Source organism: Phalacrocorax carbo, chromosome 7 (assembly GCF_963921805.1).
Source record: "Phalacrocorax carbo chromosome 7, bPhaCar2.1, whole genome shotgun sequence".
NCBI lineage: Eukaryota > Metazoa > Chordata > Aves > Suliformes > Phalacrocoracidae > Phalacrocorax > Phalacrocorax carbo.
Window position 1 is genome coordinate 27,237,800 of NC_087519.1, and position 20,433 is coordinate 27,258,232.

The following is a 20,433-nucleotide window of genomic DNA, read 5'->3' on the forward strand; positions in this document are numbered from 1 at the left end:
GCATAGACCAATTGTGGTTGGGAAGGGAGCTAGGAGGTCCCCAGGCAGACCTCCCACACAGAGTGGGATTACCTTCCTAAGACAACCCCCCCACACACACACATATCTTTCTAACTGCTTTCATGAATGGGTTAAGTCATCATAACCTGGCAACATTACAAAAGAGGCCATCCTACCTACCCCACTTGTTCCTCACCCAGAATCTTGAGATCTTGCACCAAGACAAGTGTCAACTGAAATTGTTTGGTGAACTGAATCAGAGAACTCACTGATCCAGGTCAAAAACAAGACATCAAAGTCTAAAAGAATAATCAAACAATATACCAGTGACCAAACTCTTGAGTTACGTTTGATTTTAGCAGTTTATAGTGGTGGGTAATTTTATCTCTTTAACCCCCTGAAGTAATTTATTCCATTATTATCAACACAACAAAAGGAAAAGGGTCTTAAAGGGAGTTAAGTCCCAGCTTACGAAGTGAGGATAACAATGTTGCTGTTATGGAACTTGGTCACATTTTGTCCCAGGGTAGAAAGTCATTATGAATATGAACACAGAAATGTGCCCACACCAGAAGGGAAAGTTTGATTTGAACTAGAAAATTAATTAATAACATTAATTCTGCTGTATGAGTGCATGAAGCTTAAAGAATAATCTATTTTAACTAAAACAATTGGGAAGGGAGACTAGGTCTGCTCTCTCATCATCTTAGTGCATACAGTTCTCAACACACCACAGCACCAGTCACCTGAGGAAGTCCTCTGAACAGTGATGCAACAATGACACTAACTTGACATGACGATATTCCAGTATTTTACTCTATAAGGACATATGATTGACCATAGCTTATTCAAAGTAAAATTTATCATAAAATCCAAGCTACTTGCGAAAACTGCAGTTCAGCTTACGAAAATCCGTATGTCTGAATACACACTCCTGACAAAACTCTGCCCAGCAACATTTTTTCCTGTTTATGTACAGAGTGAAAGTCATGCTATAAAGATTACTAGGTGAGAACCACTTCTTCAAGGATTTAGAGCATGCAAATAATATCTATAATTATTCCTAAGATTTTAGATCACATATTAAATTTGCAACAAGCAAAAAAGGTACAGTTAAAAAGTAAGTATTAAATTGCATACTATTTCATTCTAATTCCTGATGAAAATTACCATTTGGCTGATGTGAGCTGCATTTCAATAGGCTTGTCCCTTTGTAACATCTTCACAAAAATTTGTGGTAACAATTCTCCATCAACCGACACTGCAAGCAATGAAAGAGAACTCCAAGTAATTCTAATTCAGCCAATCAACAAAATGAGTGTCAATAAGCAACAGCAGCATTATACTTACCATTTACAAGAGTCATTGATACCTGTGGGTTTTCAAAGGCTAGAACTGAGAAGCATTTCAATGCTTGCATTCGAACCTGTGTAAAAACATAAAGTAGATGAAGTATAAATGGAAATGCAAACTTAAAAGCAAAAGTGGTCTATACTACTGTGTTGACTTGTAGAGAATAATTCTGTATAATCGTTATGAAATGTAGACCATGAATAAAAGGCAGATGGAAACATCTAACTTACACCTTGACTCTTGTGATCTCCCTGTTGGAATTATCCTTCTATAAGGTATGTTGTGAACTATCTGTGAAGAACGCAAGCGAGGATAAAACTTTGGAACCAGACAGTCAGAAATACTGGTCTTATTTGTGATGTCTCACAAATGTGCAAACAACAAAAAAAATGCAAGTCTCATAACAATAGTACCATGCCTTTCCAGGACTCTTAAGTACATAAGAGAATCATATATCTCAGTGACATGTATTTCTATTTCAGATGCCTTTAAAGGCAAGTTTAATAAAATGTCTGAAGAGAACCATCCAGTTGGAGCGATTCTAAATTAATCTTAAAACAAATATATACAGTAAGTTTTACTGCCATTACACAACTTCAGGTATCACTTGTACAAAAAGGATTCAGATTTCTTCATGCTGCCTCTTCCTCCTCCAGTCCAAAATCATGTCTTGATTTAATCAAACAATATTTCATGGTTGCCTAGTCCCGCTAGGCTATGAAGTCTTTATAATCTCTTTTTTGACACAGGGAAGACCAACCATTATCATCTTCCCAGATGAAGAATCTAATTTAGTTCAGATATTAGTCTGACCTCACTTTCTACAACTGCACATATTTAAACTGTGTCCACATCTTTCCCTGTTTCTGTTACCACATTTTTAGTGTGAAAACAAAGCAAAATGAACAGGATTTTGACATAAAGAACCCTGTCACTGCAGAAAGCACTTACTGCAAGTTAGGTTTAGGCCCATCCCACCCTCCTTGACAAAAAGTCTTAGGAACATGGAAGTCCAAGGGTAGAGAACAACAGCAAAAACAATCACTCTTCTGTGCATTAATTTTATACCTAATGGCAGCCACGGTAGGATCTCTTCTCATCAGCAATAGTGAAGTCTTAGTCAGGAGGAACAGATAACAGGCTACCTGGCTTCAGAACAAAAGCCAGGTACTTTTGTTCCATTTACTTTTCAGACAATCTAATGAATACAGCATATGCTTCAAAGCAGCAGCAAGCAGAGGTTGTGTATTGAAAAAGCAGTGAAAAAAAGTCAAACCCACAGCTCAAGAGCTGTATACTTGCCAGAAGATCATGGGGTGGGTGGGTGGGTATGTGTGTGGGTGTGTGTGTGTAAATGTTCTAATGAGATCAAGTGAAGTCTAGGTAGAAGTTAACTATTTTATATCATACTGCTCTATTAATTAAAGATATTAAAATTACTGCGATTACTATTTTCTTTGCTAGTATTGTCTACTTACGGGCAATTAGTTCAGTAGTCACATGAGAAACAGGGAACACAATCATTTGGAAAAATATGTAAATATGGTCTTGAAACTATTAGCTGTCAGCCACTGAAAAGGCGTAGTCCATTTGCATTAGACATCTCACCAGTGGTGAAGATGCACACTTGTAATGATATAACACAGGGGAAAGATACTCGTAGAACCAGCTGGCTACAGGACAATCACAAAAACAAAGAAAAAGAGTTTATTGAAAAATAATGGGCAATTCTGTAGGCAGACCTAGACAAAATCTTCTCATCGGGACTGAAATCCCTTCTTGAGGGTTTCTGCTGTTTATTGATGTCGTCCTATTGCCTAAATCATCTGAGATACCTTGCTGGCCTTTACTGTAAGTATTGAAAAAATAGGCAAAGTTTTTAAATGCTGTCTTTTCCTGTTAAGTTCTTATTTGGTTGAATATTAAGAAACTATATAGAGAAGAATGAGAATGAGATGGCTTGTATTCTATAAAAACATGTAAGTTACATTAGAAGTCTGAGAATGTCTAATTACTGCAGAACATCAAGAAAGCAGCTAAGACCACAAGGAAGCTGTTAACCCCAGGAGTATTAATAGAAGGAAGTGTTTGAAGAACAATAAAAACCGGTGTGGTATGTACAGCTGGAATTTAAAGGCCAGGCCAAACTAGCAAAGGAGGAAATTAATAACACTTCATACATCTCTCCAGTAAGGTAGGACTACATATATACATTTTAATGCAATTCTGCATGTATCTTGTTGGTGAAAAAGCAGGTTTTTGCTTTAGCTTGCTCCAATTTCTGTATTTCAAAGCCGCTCTTTGAAAAAATTAGAGAAGGTTCAAAGTAATTAGAAAAGGTTTCAAGTCAAATATAGCTTGGAAAATTCACCTACGATACAGGGTGTGAAAGGTCAGCTAATGGGAGAAAGAGCAAAATGTTGCCTGATGATGGTGAAAACTAATTAGTACAGAAAGAAAACAGAAGTTTATCAGTCTCACTAACAAAATATTGAAGACAACATACTTCCGACTGGATTTATAAAACAAACAAAATAAACAAATGCAAAAAAAACCCCAAACCAAACAAAAAGCACCACACGAGACTAACAAGCCCCTGGAACAGATCGCCAAATTTCCCTCCACTTGAAGTTCTCATTTAAAGACCGGTTTTCCTGCTGAAAGATACTTTAATTATCCTGCATTAGGCAGGAGATCAAAATAGACAAGCACAATAATCTCATCTAGTCTCAATCAACCAGTGAACAGTGTACTTTCAGTAAAATAAAAGTGGCAGGAAAAACATATTAGATATTTTCTATTAGATATTGTAATAAAAATAACTCAAGATAAATTTGGATACTTTGAAGTGTTTTTTATTTCCAGAATGATGACATTCATACTTTTTTGGGGAGGGGAGATAAATTGATATCTTCATAAGAAAGTCCATGCTTAAGAGATCATAGGATTGGCTTCAGGCAGACTTCAAAATCATTTGCATAGCAGACATCTTGTTAGCCCTCAAAAAACCCAAACTACACAGAAAAGCCTCAGAAAGCATTCTGTGCACTCAAACATTTTATTAAGTAACCTAGAGCAGACTCCTAAGGCTCTGCTCAGAAATTGAAATTTTGGCCTTAGACTGAAAAGACCTAGTTGACCCTCCTTGCCACCAAGTTAGAGGTAGAGTATGATGCATTTTCCCAGAGGTGGTACTTTCAGATCATTCAGGATGGACTTGCAAAGCATAACAGAGGATGAAGCCGAGACTCAGGAGATTCAGTGAGCACAAACCACAGGTACCTGGTGGCTTACACACATTCCATGTCCGTGTTTTCACAGGTATGACTTCCATTTAGGACAGCTCACATTTGCTTCTCTTCAACTTAACTCCTTTTCGCATTTATTGTTCAACAAATTAGACCATTTTAATTGGGTTGCTAAGCGACTGTTCTCCTTTGGATCAATAAAAGCCAGGTCTGTTTTAATTAACAGTGTTTTACCTTCAGAGAGCATTCCAAAACAATAGATATGATTTTCACAGAAATCCATAGGGTAAGTAAAAACAACTGTTATTCTACAAATATATGTTATAGCTGTTTACTGTTCTAGTTCATATGCATTAACATTGGTTTTATAAACTTCATTTGGATCCCTTTCATAAATATACTTAAAACACCAAATAATTTTAATGTCTTACTTTGTAGGAGGTGGAGACTAAGAGATGTGCGATATTCTGAACAGCTCCATGGTTAAATAAGATTGTCTGATGATCTGGACCCTTCAAATGAAAAAAAAAAACCAACATGCTTTATGTTTAAAAGTACACGTAAGAGGTTTCTACTATCTGCAACTTATTGTTACATATTAAAGGTAGACTTGCTAACATTTACTTTGTAATCAGTTGGCATACCAATTTTTTTATAATAAAGAGGTACAACTCCTATTTTTATAGCATATGTCCTTTTCCGGTAGTCATTTCCACTCTCCTTCTCAATAGGCAATGAAATTAGTTTTCGCAAGTGAAGAAACATGGATGAAGTACTTATGTTTATATTTTTCATATTGGAAACAATTGAAAGCTCCTGAATTTCTCTACAAATCATATCCCCAGTTACTAATCTCTTCTTCACTGGCAATATTAAGCTTTTTCAACAATTCTAACTTCAGAAGAGAGTAAATTAATTCTGAAACTGTTTCCAGACAGAATGTGACAGTGCTTTGAGAACAGATTCGTATTTCCCTCCTACAGATCATTTTGGTTTCAAATATATTTAGCCGTAAATCTAGTCAGCCATCACCCATCAAGATTTAAATCAACAATGGCCGATACATCAACAGTTTTCTAAGATTTAAAAAGCATTTGGAATTAAACACAAATACTGAATTTTGCAGCAGAAAGGTCTCACAACTTCTGCAGTATGACAAGGCTCAATGAGATCGGTAAAAAAAACATGGAATCTCAATGGGGCCTGCAACCCTCAACAGTCTCTTGTGAAATCTAATCTGTGACTTACAAACACCTCTTTAGAATTAGATTCATTACTCTAGTCATCTTTGCATTAATTTACACAATTCAAATTCAGCTTTCAATGTCACAGCATTAGTCAAGAAAATGCATCAGGTATGATTAATCTGCAAGTGAAGAAAGTATCTTCACTCCTTAATTTTTTGTTCAAATCCAGCTGAGTTTATGGGCACAGTTACACACCCTAGTATGTGACGTTTTGTTTTCACATTTGAGACAGAGCTGAAATCAGATACCTCTTATATTCAAAAGAGCATTTTTTTTTCTTAGAGGTAAGGGATGATCTAAAAGCATAAAATTACTTTTAGGTGTAACATATCTGGTGCTTTAAGAGATGCTTCAGCTGCTACTGCCACCAAGAGCTTTCTACCAAAAAATGCAATTAAAACAGCATGGTTGAAGTAGGAAAACAACTTACATTGGCACACAGAAGTGGCTGAGGCAATGATTTAAAGCCGCAGCTATGCCAGTGTTGAAGCTGAAGAACAGATATTAAAATACGTGAAAAAAATGAATAAAATTAAAGTAAAATAAATCATATTGACCTAGATAGTTTTTAGTCACTCACAAGTACTAGTGATTTTTTTCAATGAGATGCACACATGGTAAATTCTGTGCAAAGAGGACGAATGCATGTACAGAGGTGACACTTGGACGTATTCTTTGTTGCATAACTAGATGTACATGAAAACATCTAATCTGTACACATTGTCCAGATTATTTAATGCACAATCAGGTTAAGCACTAATCCATAAACAGGGATGCCTTCAAATACAAATGTGAAATCTCAAGAACATTACGTACCATTCCTTCCTAACTCCAAGTAGCTCAGGCACCAATTTAATAGCAAGGCCTTTTGATTTTGTTTCTTTTAGGGTATACCGACAAGAGTTCCAAGAGCCAGTCCTATTACAGTGAGTTTTTTCTCAAAATATAATTGAATAACGTATTTCAGGAATAGAAATCATACTTTTTACACTATTTTCCATCATAAAATGCCACTTTTTAAGAAAGCAGTAGGATAGAACAATGTAACAATTCATTTGATAATGAAATTTTAAAAGCAGATATCTAAATGCAAATGTACCTTGGTTCAGGGATCCAGCACCAGGCCTAAGATCACATAAGGAAACATTCTCAGAACAGGCTTGGGAAAAAGCTGCCTTGATTACAGGCTTTATCCTGGGCCTTTCCCAAACACAAGATTTTAATTTTCAACTTGTGGTAAAATTATTACTTATGCAGAGATGTCACCATATTAAAATACAAGTTCCAGAACTACCTTTTCAAATTATTCATAAACCACGTTTCCAAATGCATACCTTATCTTTCTAATTTGACCGTTAAAATAGTAAAGCTTACCTACTCATTTCCACATCACTTTCTCTGGAAACAAATCAACTGTGATAGAGAGAATCTTAAAGAGTAAACTTTGACTTGCATTTTAGCATACCAGGTACACCAACCTGATTTCAGTTTACTTATTTGCTTATATGTTGATAGAATCCTGACTCCATATGTTAAAAACTGCATCTGCTCCCCCTGTAAATCAACACTTTCCTATGCTTAGGATGGCTCTTCTCTGGGGTCAATGTTTTCCATCAGTTAATTTTAACTCTAAAAATGCAGTGAGAAGTAGTAAAAGCAAAACCAGCAGCGATATACTAGGAACTTGAATTAAGGATTTTCTAGCTCAAGAGAACAGGCCTCAGCTTTTCCAGAGAAACTTGAGCAGGTGAGAAAAAGAAACCTGAAAAGTTCAACCAAACAAGACTCTGGCAAGGAAGAGAAAAAAAGGATGCACAAGATCTAAGGAGAGAACAGTATATGCAGGAACAAGGAGGGTAGGAGCTATGATATGTCACTATTAGTTTTATGAATAAACCTGCTAAGATGAGGAAAAAGAAAAATAAAAGCATCAATCCCTCATTGTATGTGCCAAGCCTTACCTAAAGTTAATATATGCTTTCGTATTATTTGTTCAGGAAAAAAATAGAAAGGTTCTCTCACTCATTGCCTTTTGGAGGGAAGATGGAGTGAATGAAGTGAATACTGAAACTTTTGGTACTTGATTTTTTTTTTATAAGAACATACTTTGCCTGTCCATATAAATCAGAAAATCCCCTGCAAATTCTGCTTCACTGTATTAGATATATTTTATATCTGAAAATACAGTAATTGACCTTGATAATCAGACCTGAAACCCAAGAACTAAAGAAAAAAGAAAGAAGGGAGCATTTTAGATTTTTGCGGAACAGCTGCACTTGCCTGGGCAAGAGAGAAATGAGTTCTTGATCAATTTAATGTTTGTAATGATCTGTTTCCTCAAACTCAAATACTTTTCTTTGTTATGCAGCTAATGTTTATTCTGTAAATACAACTACTTCCTAACACTCATAGCCATCACCCTGCTTTCCTTGTGCATTCATGTTTCTATCTGTTCACATGAGCAACTTTTTCTATCCAAAACCTCAGATATTTCAAAACATTCACTGTAAAATTTGTTCGAGAGATATTTGGGGGGGGTGGTGGCGGAGGCATTCAAAACAGCACCGTCAGTTTGTAAGATCTTCCCAACTCTACTCTTGTTAAGTGACTGGACATTTGCTTTGTTAACAATATATTAATATGTAAATCACCAGGCATTAATGGAACTACAAGGAAGTAACTCATTGGCAAAAAGATGATGGAAATTGTTTTCATGTTGGATTAATTATCTGAAGCTACACAGCAGTTCTCACACACCCAACAGGGTTTATATTGCTACGGAGCTAACCCCTGACTGTATTAACTGACTTCTATAGCACCCTATAATCAGCCCTGTGTTATTTTTCTTGTAAGTCAACATGGCCTGATTCTTCACCTGTTCAAGCTACTTAGCCTATTAAAGAGGCTTTCAAGGGCCACTTAAACATGAGATGCCTCACATGGTGCATTTTTCTTCTTAAAATACCAATTTTTTTCTCCATTATTAGCTACAGATCTGAACTTCCATAGTCCAGTGTAGGATTTTATCGTAATGTTTTCTTTAAACAATTATAAAAATACAACTTAGCTGCTAATATTTATAGTTTACACTAGCTCTATTGTGTTCGGTCCTCAGTTTCACTTAAGAGAAGAAATGGAACTGAATGAATGTACATAAATAACAGTCAAGGTAGAGAAAAATGTATTTCAAACAAAGGAATAATTCAGAGTTGCAGAAGACTCATTGTAAGTGTGAGGTAGAAAGGTATTTTTCAAGGTCAATACTTACAAATTCATAAATTTTGGAACTTTTGCATTTGTAGGTCTAGGAGATAAATGTGATCTATGACCTCTTTAAACTGTTACTAAAAGGGAAAGATGATGTGTAAATCTGATTTTCTGCACTGATTTATTTTAATAGGGTTACTGTATAACCCATAGGTACAGTAACTACCAAAAAAACCTGCAACAATAATACAAAAAACCAGCGGTATGTGGAAACTTGGAGGAATGGGGAGGGAAAGAGAAAAAACCTCTGTGTTTGAGGTTGGGTTGCTGCTGTTTTTAAATTAGTTTTCCCATATCAAGAGAACTGCATTATATAGCAGGAATGAACATGTCTCTGGATAAACCTGTAACTGGTACAGTTCAACTGAGAAGAGCATTTTTCTTCCTCTCAACCTACAGTACCTCTTAGAAAACATTATCTGGGTTTGAAACAGCTGTCTTGAAAGCAGATGCAAGACCTCTACAAAGAGATGTTCACACTGTCTTGAGACTTCCAGAGGAAAAAAAAAAAGCTTTCCAAAATCTATACTGATAATAGGGAGGATTGATATTTGCCTAGACTGGTAATTTGTTTAGTAGCCAAAGGCACAACCCTACAAAAAAGAACTATTTACATATTTTGCTTTACATATTTTGTTTTGTAGAGGAATATATATCAACCCAAATAAATCTGTCAGCAAATCCAGAGCAATAACCGTTCGGTCATTACTGTCCTAATGTTCCTGCCACAAAAGGCAGTATCATCTTACACAGTTTCTTATATGCCAGAAACACAACAAGTTGCATAAAGAACATGTATTCTCTTTCTTACTTTGCAGCAATGTGAGAAGATCTGACATATGTATTCTTGTGTATATCGAGACCTACTGAGCAGTGCCATGAGGTGGGAGATAACTGTAGCATCCTGGAAACAAGCCAGAAAAGAAAAAAGTATTAACACTATGTTTCAGCATAGTTTCTTCACAGTTTGTTACTTAAAAGAGTACTCCTGATTCTGCATTCAGTGTTCTCCCTTCCACTGAAACCTGTGTGACAAGACCACTGAAGTAGTACAGGAGGCTTCAAGGCATGAATGACAGTTCTGAGCCAAATACTCATGGGGGGGGGGGGGAGAGAGAGGTCAGTGCAAGTTAGTTATAAAACTTCTGGGATTTGTCCCCAGAATCTTTACTTCATGAGAAAACAATAAAAGAACAGGGGGGAAAAAAAACAGACTGCAAACATGGTCACTGAAAGCAATTACTCCAGGAATTGTCTTAGTATTTTCTTACTACATGTGTGATTTACTTACCTCTTCTTTTCAGCTCCAAGTAGAAAAGAGCAGCGAGGCAAACAAGGTGCCAACAGTCCACCTTGAATTCTGTTGTACTCACTTTCTAACCCATTAATGTGGGGTAATAATTTCCTCTGTCTTGAAGTCAAACACACACTATAGATACTATTAGTATGCGTGACACTAATGACAGAGAATTCCAAACAGATCAGCCAAAGAAAGTCATTATATTGAAGTTCCGTTCTGAAAACACACCCAGATACTTAAGCTCTGTGGTCAATTACAAAATTACAACACTTTAAAGCTTTCAGTTACTTTTACCAGTACATTTTAGTGGCAGCAACTACAGTGATATTAAAAGAAACACTGGTCATTCAAGTTGGAAATGTGGCAAACCAAATTAATAGACATAAAGGGTGCTGAACAGTGGAGAAGAAAGACTGAATGAGTCTTCCTTTCCAGAGAACTTTCGCTATATTGACCCTATCCAAGTAAGTCAGACTCTCTGTTTTACCTGCAGGAGCACTATGAATTGCAACCCTCTGACTAGGGAGGGGTGGATTAGAATTAGAGCAAAATCTTCATGCTTTACTGATTTTTCAGTAATGGAAGTAGCACTAGCCTGATTGTTTTAATGACTGGAGTTTCAGAGATACACAGCTGTTAACAAAAAGTTTTATTTCCCAATTACCTGAGAAATTTCACATCACACTTTTTTATATCAGCGAAATAAACACATGTAAGTCTCTCCTATTTGTATACGTATAATTTGAGATTAGGCAAAGCTTTGCAATTTTTTTTTACTTATACAATATAGCAGACTTATTTTAGAAAGCTTTACTGCCAACAATCCAGCCTCCTTATTCTCAACAGAAAACAGGACAACAGAGCCAAGAAACACACTGAGAATAAAAATAACTTGTTTCTACTGCTTGTTTCTCAGTAACTGGAAAGGATCAATGTGCAACAGCTTCATCTGCCATTACTGCACCCTATACAGAGAAAGTTACTTAGCAGAAACTGGAGTTCTTCCAGGTACACCAGCCATATATCCATGCCCATTGCACACTTACATGCATAGGAAAAGCAAGGGACAAACTATTCTAAAGCAGTATTCTTAGGGTCTGGTCAACAGTAGCTCCATCTGATCTTCTGCCTTTACACATGGCACATATACAAACACATGATCTTTGCAGCTTCAGAACCCAAAGGCCTGCAGGGAACTGGTTTGGTTGCAGGACAACAGTGGACATTCAATCCACCAGTATGTTGTAATAGTGCTGATGGTCATAATCATAACCAACTCTCCCTGACAGAGGTAAGCCTGCAGTAGTGTGTAAACTAAGTGGGTGCTGGATTTTGGGTATACACCAACCAACACAGCAAATTTCCATGAGAAACCAAACAGAAGCAGCTAACAGGTCAACCTTGTTCTGAAGAAAAGCATGTTATAATCTTACAAAGCCATAGCAGGTCGCCCAAACCTCCAAGCGTCTCCTTCTTTGAGTTAAAGCAAAATGAACCGACAACATACCCAGGATTCCTCTGTGGTTTTACACATTTGACCCATTAAAACAGATTCTTGTCATTTTCTTTAAATCAGGCAGCTGGAGATATCAAGCCACATTAGGGTTCAACACAACATGCATATATACATGCTAAGAGGCTTATCAGTGATAAAGTGCATCTTAGCCAACCAAGAAAGTCAGAAGGGTAGAGGGAAGAGAAGAGAGACACCTTAGGTTTCAGAGGCACTAAAGCTTCAAGAAACAGAGCTTCAAAATGTAGAGATGCAAGACCTGAAATCTCCTGCAGCAAAATCACTGACTAGGTAATCTGGCTTATTTCAAAAATGGCAACTAGAAGGATGTAAATGTTGGTCTAAAAGTTAAAGTCTAATGGAACTGATAGAGATATTGATCTTGTCAAAAATAGGAGGTACAAGAATTCACAAGTAAAGAAATATATGCAGAGCGAGCTGAGTGAAAAAATCTGCACCTGATCAGTAATCCTTAGCAACTAAAAAGAGTAGCAACTAATTCATTTGCTAAATCATAGGTGACTAGCTTGCAACCAGATTTGACCCTCACGTCAACTGGGTAATTCTTATGGACTCCTCTGTGCAGCTGTCTTGTCTAGAGAGATATTGGCAGGCACAGATCTGCATTTTTGTCAGGCAATTAATACAATTCACTCATATGACCTGCCACCTTTTTTACATGACCAATGCACATCTGGATACTGCATAATGCTGCCAACTCTGAAGTGGTCCCATAAAAGGCTATAGGACTTCCCCTCCTTCCCTCAAGCTGGTAGAAAGGTTTTGCATCTTGTTTTATTTTTAAACTTGAACTGGTGGAATTACTTATGAAAATCAGATTTCAGTGAAAATACACGAGAATAACATTTAGATTGCTCTTCATTAACTAAGAAAGCACTTGAAATCTGTAAGAAGTCCAAGCAGGCAAGCTTTTTATCAGGAGCCACTGGAAATCAACCTGAAGCTAGAGAAGCGAAGGTTTCTGATGCTGTCTTTCACAGATTCTACTAGAACATATCTTCCCATATCCTTGTTTTTATCTTCAAAACTATGAATAAAAATACATTGCTTTCATCTTTGTATAAAATAATTGTTCAGTTAAACTCTTTTATTCAACACAGATGAATGCATAAACATCTCTCTACCTGTATCTAACACCACGGAAGGAACTAACAAACTTTTATTTCACATTCTAGACAGTGACATCACCATGCAATAGTTCAGTTTCACTTAAAACTCCAACAGTATTGACCACGGGAGTATTTTTGGCTGTAGTTTGATAGATTGGAAAGTTCTGGTAAAGATAGAAGAGGACAGAAATCAGGCCTCTAACTGTTTGGAAGCTCTACTATGGAGTTATAGAAATGGGAATAGAATGGCACACAGTGATTTGCATAAGATAACATATTGCTGACCAGTGTGGCATCATGGCCCAATGGTAAATTCCAGGAGAGGAAGGTGTTCATATTGGATGATGAAAAGCATTTTAATTTAGCATTTATGAAACTGGGCTGTTCCCAACAAAACGTTCTGACAGGGCCTTTCTGGTGTCACCGTGACCCCAGCAATAATGTTGTATATATGATATTAGGGTTAATGAATCCTTGCAATCAAGCGTAAGGGCTCCCTGAAATTCTACCAATACATAAAGAACTGTATTATTAGATATTCTGGACTACAAAATTATATGTTTGAGAAGCGATTCTTTGGAGGTATTTTTTATACACATTCTCATTTTGTTCCTTCAAATCAGAAATGTTGTGGGTATAAAAAGGTTAAAAACTCTTGGAAAGTTACAAGAAAGCTTCCTTAATGTTTGGGAGAAAATTATGTTAATTTTGCCCCTTGATTCTACTAAAATATATCCAACTTCTATAGTAATTTTGGTATGATTATTAGAAAAGAATCTAGAAAGAATAAAAATGTGTGGACATTATTGACTTTCAACTAAATGCAATAGTAATTATGTGTCAATATGAGGCTACATAATTCCACTTTTTTCATAATAATACCTAACTAACAAAGGATCTTTCTAGCAACCCTAGTAAGTGACATTGAGTCTACACTCATAATCTGCAGTTAAAACAACAAGATTCACAAATCCATTAAAATTTTGTCCGCTAACGAAGACTAGCTCAGGCAATTTATGGCAAATATCTGTACATCACATGTATTGCAACAAAATTACTGCCCATCCAACAGAATTCAGAAAGAGAGAGTTAAACGAGTTGCATTTACCTGCTTGGATCCCAGTTCCTATCTTCTTCATACATTTTCAACATACTTTTCAACATTAAAATAACATTTGCAAGATCTAGTCTTAAAACATTTCTTTGTAACAGAGGATTATTATTCTTTTTTCCAAGTCAGAGAACTGAAATTCTTATATTCATCCAAATAACTTAAATTCAAGCTCTCTAAGGTACAATTCATCATTTTACAATTCTCATTTTTAGGTAACAGTTCAGATTAGAGAATATTTAGCCTCACTGCATGGGCTCGGCCATCACAAACAGTTAGGAGGAACAGAAGGAGTAAGGTATTAGAAGATGACCTAGATTCCTCCTTTAGTAACTGCGTATCACTGAGCCATGGTGGAACACACGTACATTTTGCAGCAGTTTCATTGCTTGTTAAATACCTGGTTTCTAATCAGTGTAACATATCCTGCTCTGTCCTGCTAGTCCTGTCCTCTCAATTGTTGCTCCTTCCCTTCATCAAGCCTGATTGATCACCAGGTGACACTAGGTTTTCCATCTTGAACCTGAACAGTAAGGAGGAATGCCTTTCACTTAACATGACTAGCTCACATGAACTGGAAAAAATAAGATTTCTGAAACTTCATTCCTGTTGTCTCAACAGCAGGGAGAAACTCATCCTGCTGCAGTGCCTTCATTCTCCAAGCTTCCTGTAATGACAGACACAGCAGAGAACATACCTGCTATCTGCCTCTTCCTTCAAGGCCAGCATAGTAGCCACAGATAACAATTTCTCAATAAAATTGTATCTGGGTCCCACTGAGGAAGGAAAATGGGATCACAACTGAGAACATCTGTAAGGAATCATGCAGAACACCTTCATGGGCTAGGAAAGGTTTTCTGCCACTGAATCCATTCTTTTTGTTTTAAATAGACTAGCAAGAGCTGAAGCAACAGGCTATCAGTCAAACCAGATTTGACTTAAATCTATTCAGCAAGCCAGAACACACTTAGCTACATTGAGCTAGCTAGTTCAGGTGTACAAAACACCTCCAAATACAACCTTACAATTTCAAAAGAAAAAAAAAGTCTGCACATATATCTGCTCAACAGATCCATGGGATTCCATGTCATTCCTCACTTCCATTTGCAGAATGGTCACTAAATCGAAGCTCACACCCCTCCAGTGAAGGAAGTCTCCACAAGATGTGTTTACCTGGCATGGCAGCTCTGGATATGGAGCAAACTTGCCATAAGATCACAGTATCAGACACTAAAAGGCTGGCCTTTTTGAGAGTTCAGTGTTCATTCAGCTCAACACACATATGGATGGGTCTTCGTATTTTCTCAGTACAGGTCCTAAGCTCCTACAGTGAACAGCCCAAATGTTTCCACCTCTGAAGAGCTATTTTGTCTCTGTAACTCAACATAATTGCTGAAAACTGCCAGCAGTTTATCCTTCAATCTGCAGTCTATAAGGAAAGGTTCAAGAGGAAAGGTGTAGTTTGCGACACCTAACATTCCTGTTGGAAAAATATTCAGGTGATGTGTTTTTGTTTTTTTAAAGGAGATTTTATGCTTATTCTCTCCCAAACCTATTATAACTAGAAAGAAATATTTTAAACAACTCTCTTTAAAGCACTTGTGTATCCTGGATCTTAACTGAGGTGTCCTCTGAAACCTCTAGAGTGACTGTAACATCCTTGGAGACACTGGGCTAAGTCATAATATCTTGTCTTGGAAATAGTCCTGGCCAAGGCTTGAGAGACAGCATCCTCCATGCATTCAAACTGCAAAGAAAATCTGGGAGAAGCTTCTATCTTAGATACAACTCGGGAACCAACTTTTTCGAAAGTCTTCCCCAGAATTGCTGGACAAAAATGGAAAGCCATGGACAAACTTAATCTCTTATACTTCAAAATAGGACCTGATGAAGGCAGAACCCAAGTGACTGCTGAATTAGCCCTTTCATTCATTCAAGACCTGAAGCTATATGGAAATGGAGCTCCCTGGAGCTGTTGTGATCAGAAACTAAGAGGGAGCAGGGTGGCTAAATGAGAACTTTTAAGTTCTTCCTGTTATTCTCAACATCAGAAAACCAGAGCATCTGCCATAAAGTGTTGATTAGGCCTGTAATTAATTCTGTAATTGCACAGACAACTTCTAAACTGCTGCCTTGAGAAACGCAGCTTGCAGCAGTGGGGGTTGTGGCTATACCTTCCAAGAGATAGGAAAAATGTTTCTTCAAAGTATCTGCATTCATTATTTTCAAAGCATGGATTTGGGTATTCCCACAAGAGAAGCAAAAAGAAGCTGATTTGCAGAAATAGGACCTTAAGCACAGCCATAAAATATTAAACTTTCAGGCATCCAACTGGAATGGGAGATCGGAAAATGGGTATTTCAACAGTAATAACAAGGGCACCCTCACCAGCTGACCAATTCCTGTAGCTATGGTTAATTAAGGGACATCACATTTGCCTGAATAAGTAACAGAATAGCAGAGTTCTGATGTCACTGTTGTGCACCAGAGAAAGCAAAGGATGAAACAGAAAACCCAGTATCTTAGGCATATTGTTTCCACAATGTTAGTGGTAATTTATATGCTAATACCTGTTCTTTCACATTTCTGTACATACTCTTCTACTTCCTCTACCTTCAAGACACTAACTCTCTCCTCCAAATAGTGAGCAATTAATAGTTTCTGTTGAGCACTGATCCCCAGGAAGTGGTATGGATTGTTAATGGAGATGATAAGCCCTGGCTTTGGATGCTGAGAGCAGGAGGTAGATGCCCCTGTAATTATGAACTCTTAGAGGCCGACTTGGGGGAATCTGGAAGCATGAAGCAGATTCAAAGGAAGGATCAGACACACAGAAGAAATTCTCAGATCACTCAGGAGAGGTGCCTTCAGTGGTCAAACACACAATCTACATTAAGGGTTTCCTTGCTGAACCATCAAAACACAACTGGAAAAAAGGCAGTGAACAGCAGAGGACAAAGCTGGCTGATTATCTACACACACTAAACACAAGGGTAAGCTATGACTAGCTGCAGAAAGACTTCATGAGAGGGAATAACTAGAAGATGAAATTCAGAATAGGTGTATGGTAAAATTGAGTCCACAGAAAAAAAGTTTCCATACCTATTTGTTGAATGAAAATGTAAGAAATCATTAGAAAAGGAATAGAGAACAAAACAGACATCATTACAGCACTGCATTACAACTAGACAAAAATCATTAAGAAAATCTGTTGGGGACTATTAACACACAGAAATTGTCTCTAGTAATGACAGAGACACCTGAACCATAGAGAAAGTATGAAATCAGAGGCCCGCTGTGTCCTCCTCTATAAGCATCAAGTCTTGCTCAGCAAGCAAAAGTCATCCCTTTGAGTGGTAGGGCCAGAGTGGTTATCACTTTGGGCTCCCAATTACCCTCACAAGCTGGACCTGCTTGGTGACCTCCAGCCAGCAGACTGGTGCAATGCTACCCTTCTCCTAGCAGAAAGAGACTGCTGGTACAGTACGGTTTTCATACTACAGCTTGCCTCATCCCTTACAGTAGGACAAACAAAGAGGGAAGAGTGCAAACCCTTCTTTCCCTTCCTACCAAATAAGAGACAGTAACTAAGTTTGGGCAAAGCCTTTTTGTCTAAGCAACCAAGAGACCGCACTACCTTCAGACAGGGCTCCATGTCAATGGCTTTGCCCAGTCACCTTAACAAGTAAGCACCAATAGCCTTACTGCTCACATGCTCCAAGCTGAACTCAAGATTATAGAAATGGTGGAGGACGTTTTATATCCTCCTGGCAGTTAAATGTAAATTGCACATATATTAACTAAAAGCAGAAAAATTTTGGAGGTGAATCTCTTCCACGTGAAGTGCAAACACTAAGCAAGCACCCTCACATCTGGAGTGGGAGGACAGCATTGGATAAAATGTTAAGTCTCAGAAACTAACTTTTGCCAATATAGCTGTGATAACGGTATCTGTAAATACCATTTAGAGACAGTTTTACTCCTTAGCAATGCACAGAAGCCTGAATTTTAAGTTTTTTCTTTATCAGTGCGTTACCTTGTCGACCATCTCATATCAAATATTGCTATAAAATTTAGCTGAGCCAGATGCCTTAAATGTAGGTGAGAAAAGCTAACATTGTTCAAACAAGACCTCATTACTACCGCAGATAACAAGACCTTTCACTCCCAGCGTCTCTATAGGTTTTAAAAAGGACATCATCTGCTTACAACTTACTGTGTATAGCAGATCCTCTGGAGTTACAGGACTGATGAAAATGGTACGGAGACATCGCAGGCAAGCTTCAATGAACTTCAAATCTGGTAACAGCAATCCTACAAATACAGACAAAAACTACTATTCAGTTTCATTATCTTTGCTTATTTGAGTACTTTAGGAACATTTACTAACATAGATCCATTGAGGGAAAAGTACCTTGCAATAAGGCTGGGATAATATGGCAGTCTAGTAGGGATTTGACATTATTCTCTGTACCCATTGCAAGGCTTCCGAGGACCACTGCGCATTCTGTTCTCAGTTCTGTGCTGGAGGTTTCTTGCTGAAGTAAATACAGCAACCTGGAAACAGAATTATTTTTAGAGGAAAATTCAGACAGAAGAGAACTTTTAAGTCTAGGAGAAATAAAAGTCTGAATCCTGCTATGTAAAGAAGATTAACCTCTAATAGAAAGATGAAGGCTGAACAAAAGAGTATGATGAACACTTTATTCCTAAGAACTTTTTTACAGTGTGTGTTTCTACATAGGATTTACTTGCCATTATGGTAGAAAGATTCCACACTTTTTTTTAAAAAACTTAGTGCCACAGTACATTTTTTTTCTGTGATGAGGTCTTTCTGAATACCAGGAAAATCCCAAATTTCAGTTAAAGGAAATAAGCCTGCAGTTTGACATCAATGGGAAAGGGAACCTCATGCATCTCCCCTAACACCTAGGGATGTGATTGCCACTATCATGATGGTTGCTGTCTTTGGCAGTGATTTCTTCTGGATCATGGTTGCAAAATAATTCCATTGTCAAGCACAAGCACAAAGGCTGAGAGTAATCCAAGATTTGCACACTGAGAAACGATCATATGTGAACTTAAAGAAAGCCCAAAGAAGTTTTAAGTGCAGGCAGGCAACTGAATTGTAGCTAAACAGGATCACTTCAAGCCTAAAATACATCTTGCCACATGCATACCTTGGGTGCCAATCAACTTGCATTCTTTATACAGTACCAAGATGCCTAGGAGCCCCTTTGAACATATTTCACATTACATCAGTAGCACCGGAATCACAAGAGGTCACTGAACATTTTCAGTCTAAATCTGAGTCATAAAAAAAAGCCTACCTCACATCAGCAGAGAAGATAATCACTTGCAGTTTCACATAGTTTATAAGCACAAGATGAAAAACGTTTAACTAAGGGCTCCCACATTGCATACAAGTGAGCAAAAGTATAACAAGTAAGATGACTTGGACACTGAGATACAATTCTCTCTGTATATGCAACACACAGAGTCACTTTTCTAGATTCACTGAGCTAAGACAGAAATATTCTCAATTCAGTAACACACTACTCTGTCTAGTTTGAAAAAGTCTCTTCTAAAGCCAGGCAATATACTGAAGCCTTCTCTAGGAGCTAAAAGGAGCCAGAAGCCAGCATCTGTGGATGTTGTCTACCTGGACTTCAGGCAAAGCCTTTGACGCTGTCTCCCACAGTATCTTCCTAGAGAAACTGGCAGCTCATGGCTTGGAGAGGTGTAATCTTCGCTGGGTGAAAAACCAACTGGATGGCTGAGACCAGAGAGTTATGGTGAATGGAGCTAAATCCAATTAGTGACCAGTCACAAGCAGGGTTCCCCAGGGCCCAGTCTTGGGGCCAGTCTGGTTTAATATCTTTATCAACAATCTGGATGAGGAAATTGAGTGCACCCTCACTAAGTTTGCAGATGACACCAAAATGGGCAGAAGTGTCGATCTGCTCAAGGGCAGGAAGGCTCTGCAGAGGGATCTGGACACGCTGGATTGATGCGCCAAGGCCAACTGTATGGGGTTCAACAAGGCCAAGTGCCAGGTCCTGCACTTCAGTCACAACAACCCCATGCAACGCTACAGGCTTGGGGAAGAGTGGCTGGAAAGCTGCCTGGCAGAGAAGGATGTGGGGGGCACTGGTCGAGAGCCAGCCGAACGTGAGCCAGGAGTGTGCCCAGGTGGCCAAGGCAGCCAACATCATCCTGGCCTGTATCAGGAATAGTGTGCCAGCAGGAGCAGGGAAGCAATCC

At 37.9% G+C, this 20,433-nt stretch overlaps 1 protein-coding gene across 10 annotated transcripts in view; it reads right to left on the reverse strand.

Moving 5' to 3' along the window:
- Positions 1-20,433, reverse strand: part of ARMC8 (armadillo repeat containing 8) — an 85,531-nt gene that overhangs the window by 31,204 nt on the left and 33,894 nt on the right. For 6 of the 10 annotated variants that reach the window (XR_010373837.1, XM_064457169.1, XM_064457164.1 and 3 more), the window contains 7 exons: positions 18,584-18,726; positions 18,386-18,483; positions 9,927-10,019; positions 6,279-6,338; positions 5,033-5,113; positions 1,351-1,426; positions 1,171-1,261 (listed from right to left, as the gene is read on the reverse strand). Coding sequence is in view for 9 of the 10 variants with exons in the window: in XM_064457169.1 (XP_064313239.1) it covers positions 1,171-1,261; positions 1,351-1,426; positions 5,033-5,113; positions 6,279-6,338; positions 9,927-10,019; positions 18,386-18,483; positions 18,584-18,726 (642 nt within the window). In the remaining variant the exon portion in view is untranslated. The remainder of the gene's footprint in view (positions 1-1,170; positions 1,262-1,350; positions 1,427-5,032; positions 5,114-6,278; positions 6,339-9,926; positions 10,020-18,385; positions 18,484-18,583; positions 18,727-20,433) is intronic. The other 4 variants (XM_064457168.1, XM_064457166.1, XM_064457172.1 and 1 more) reach the window with 2 other exon arrangements.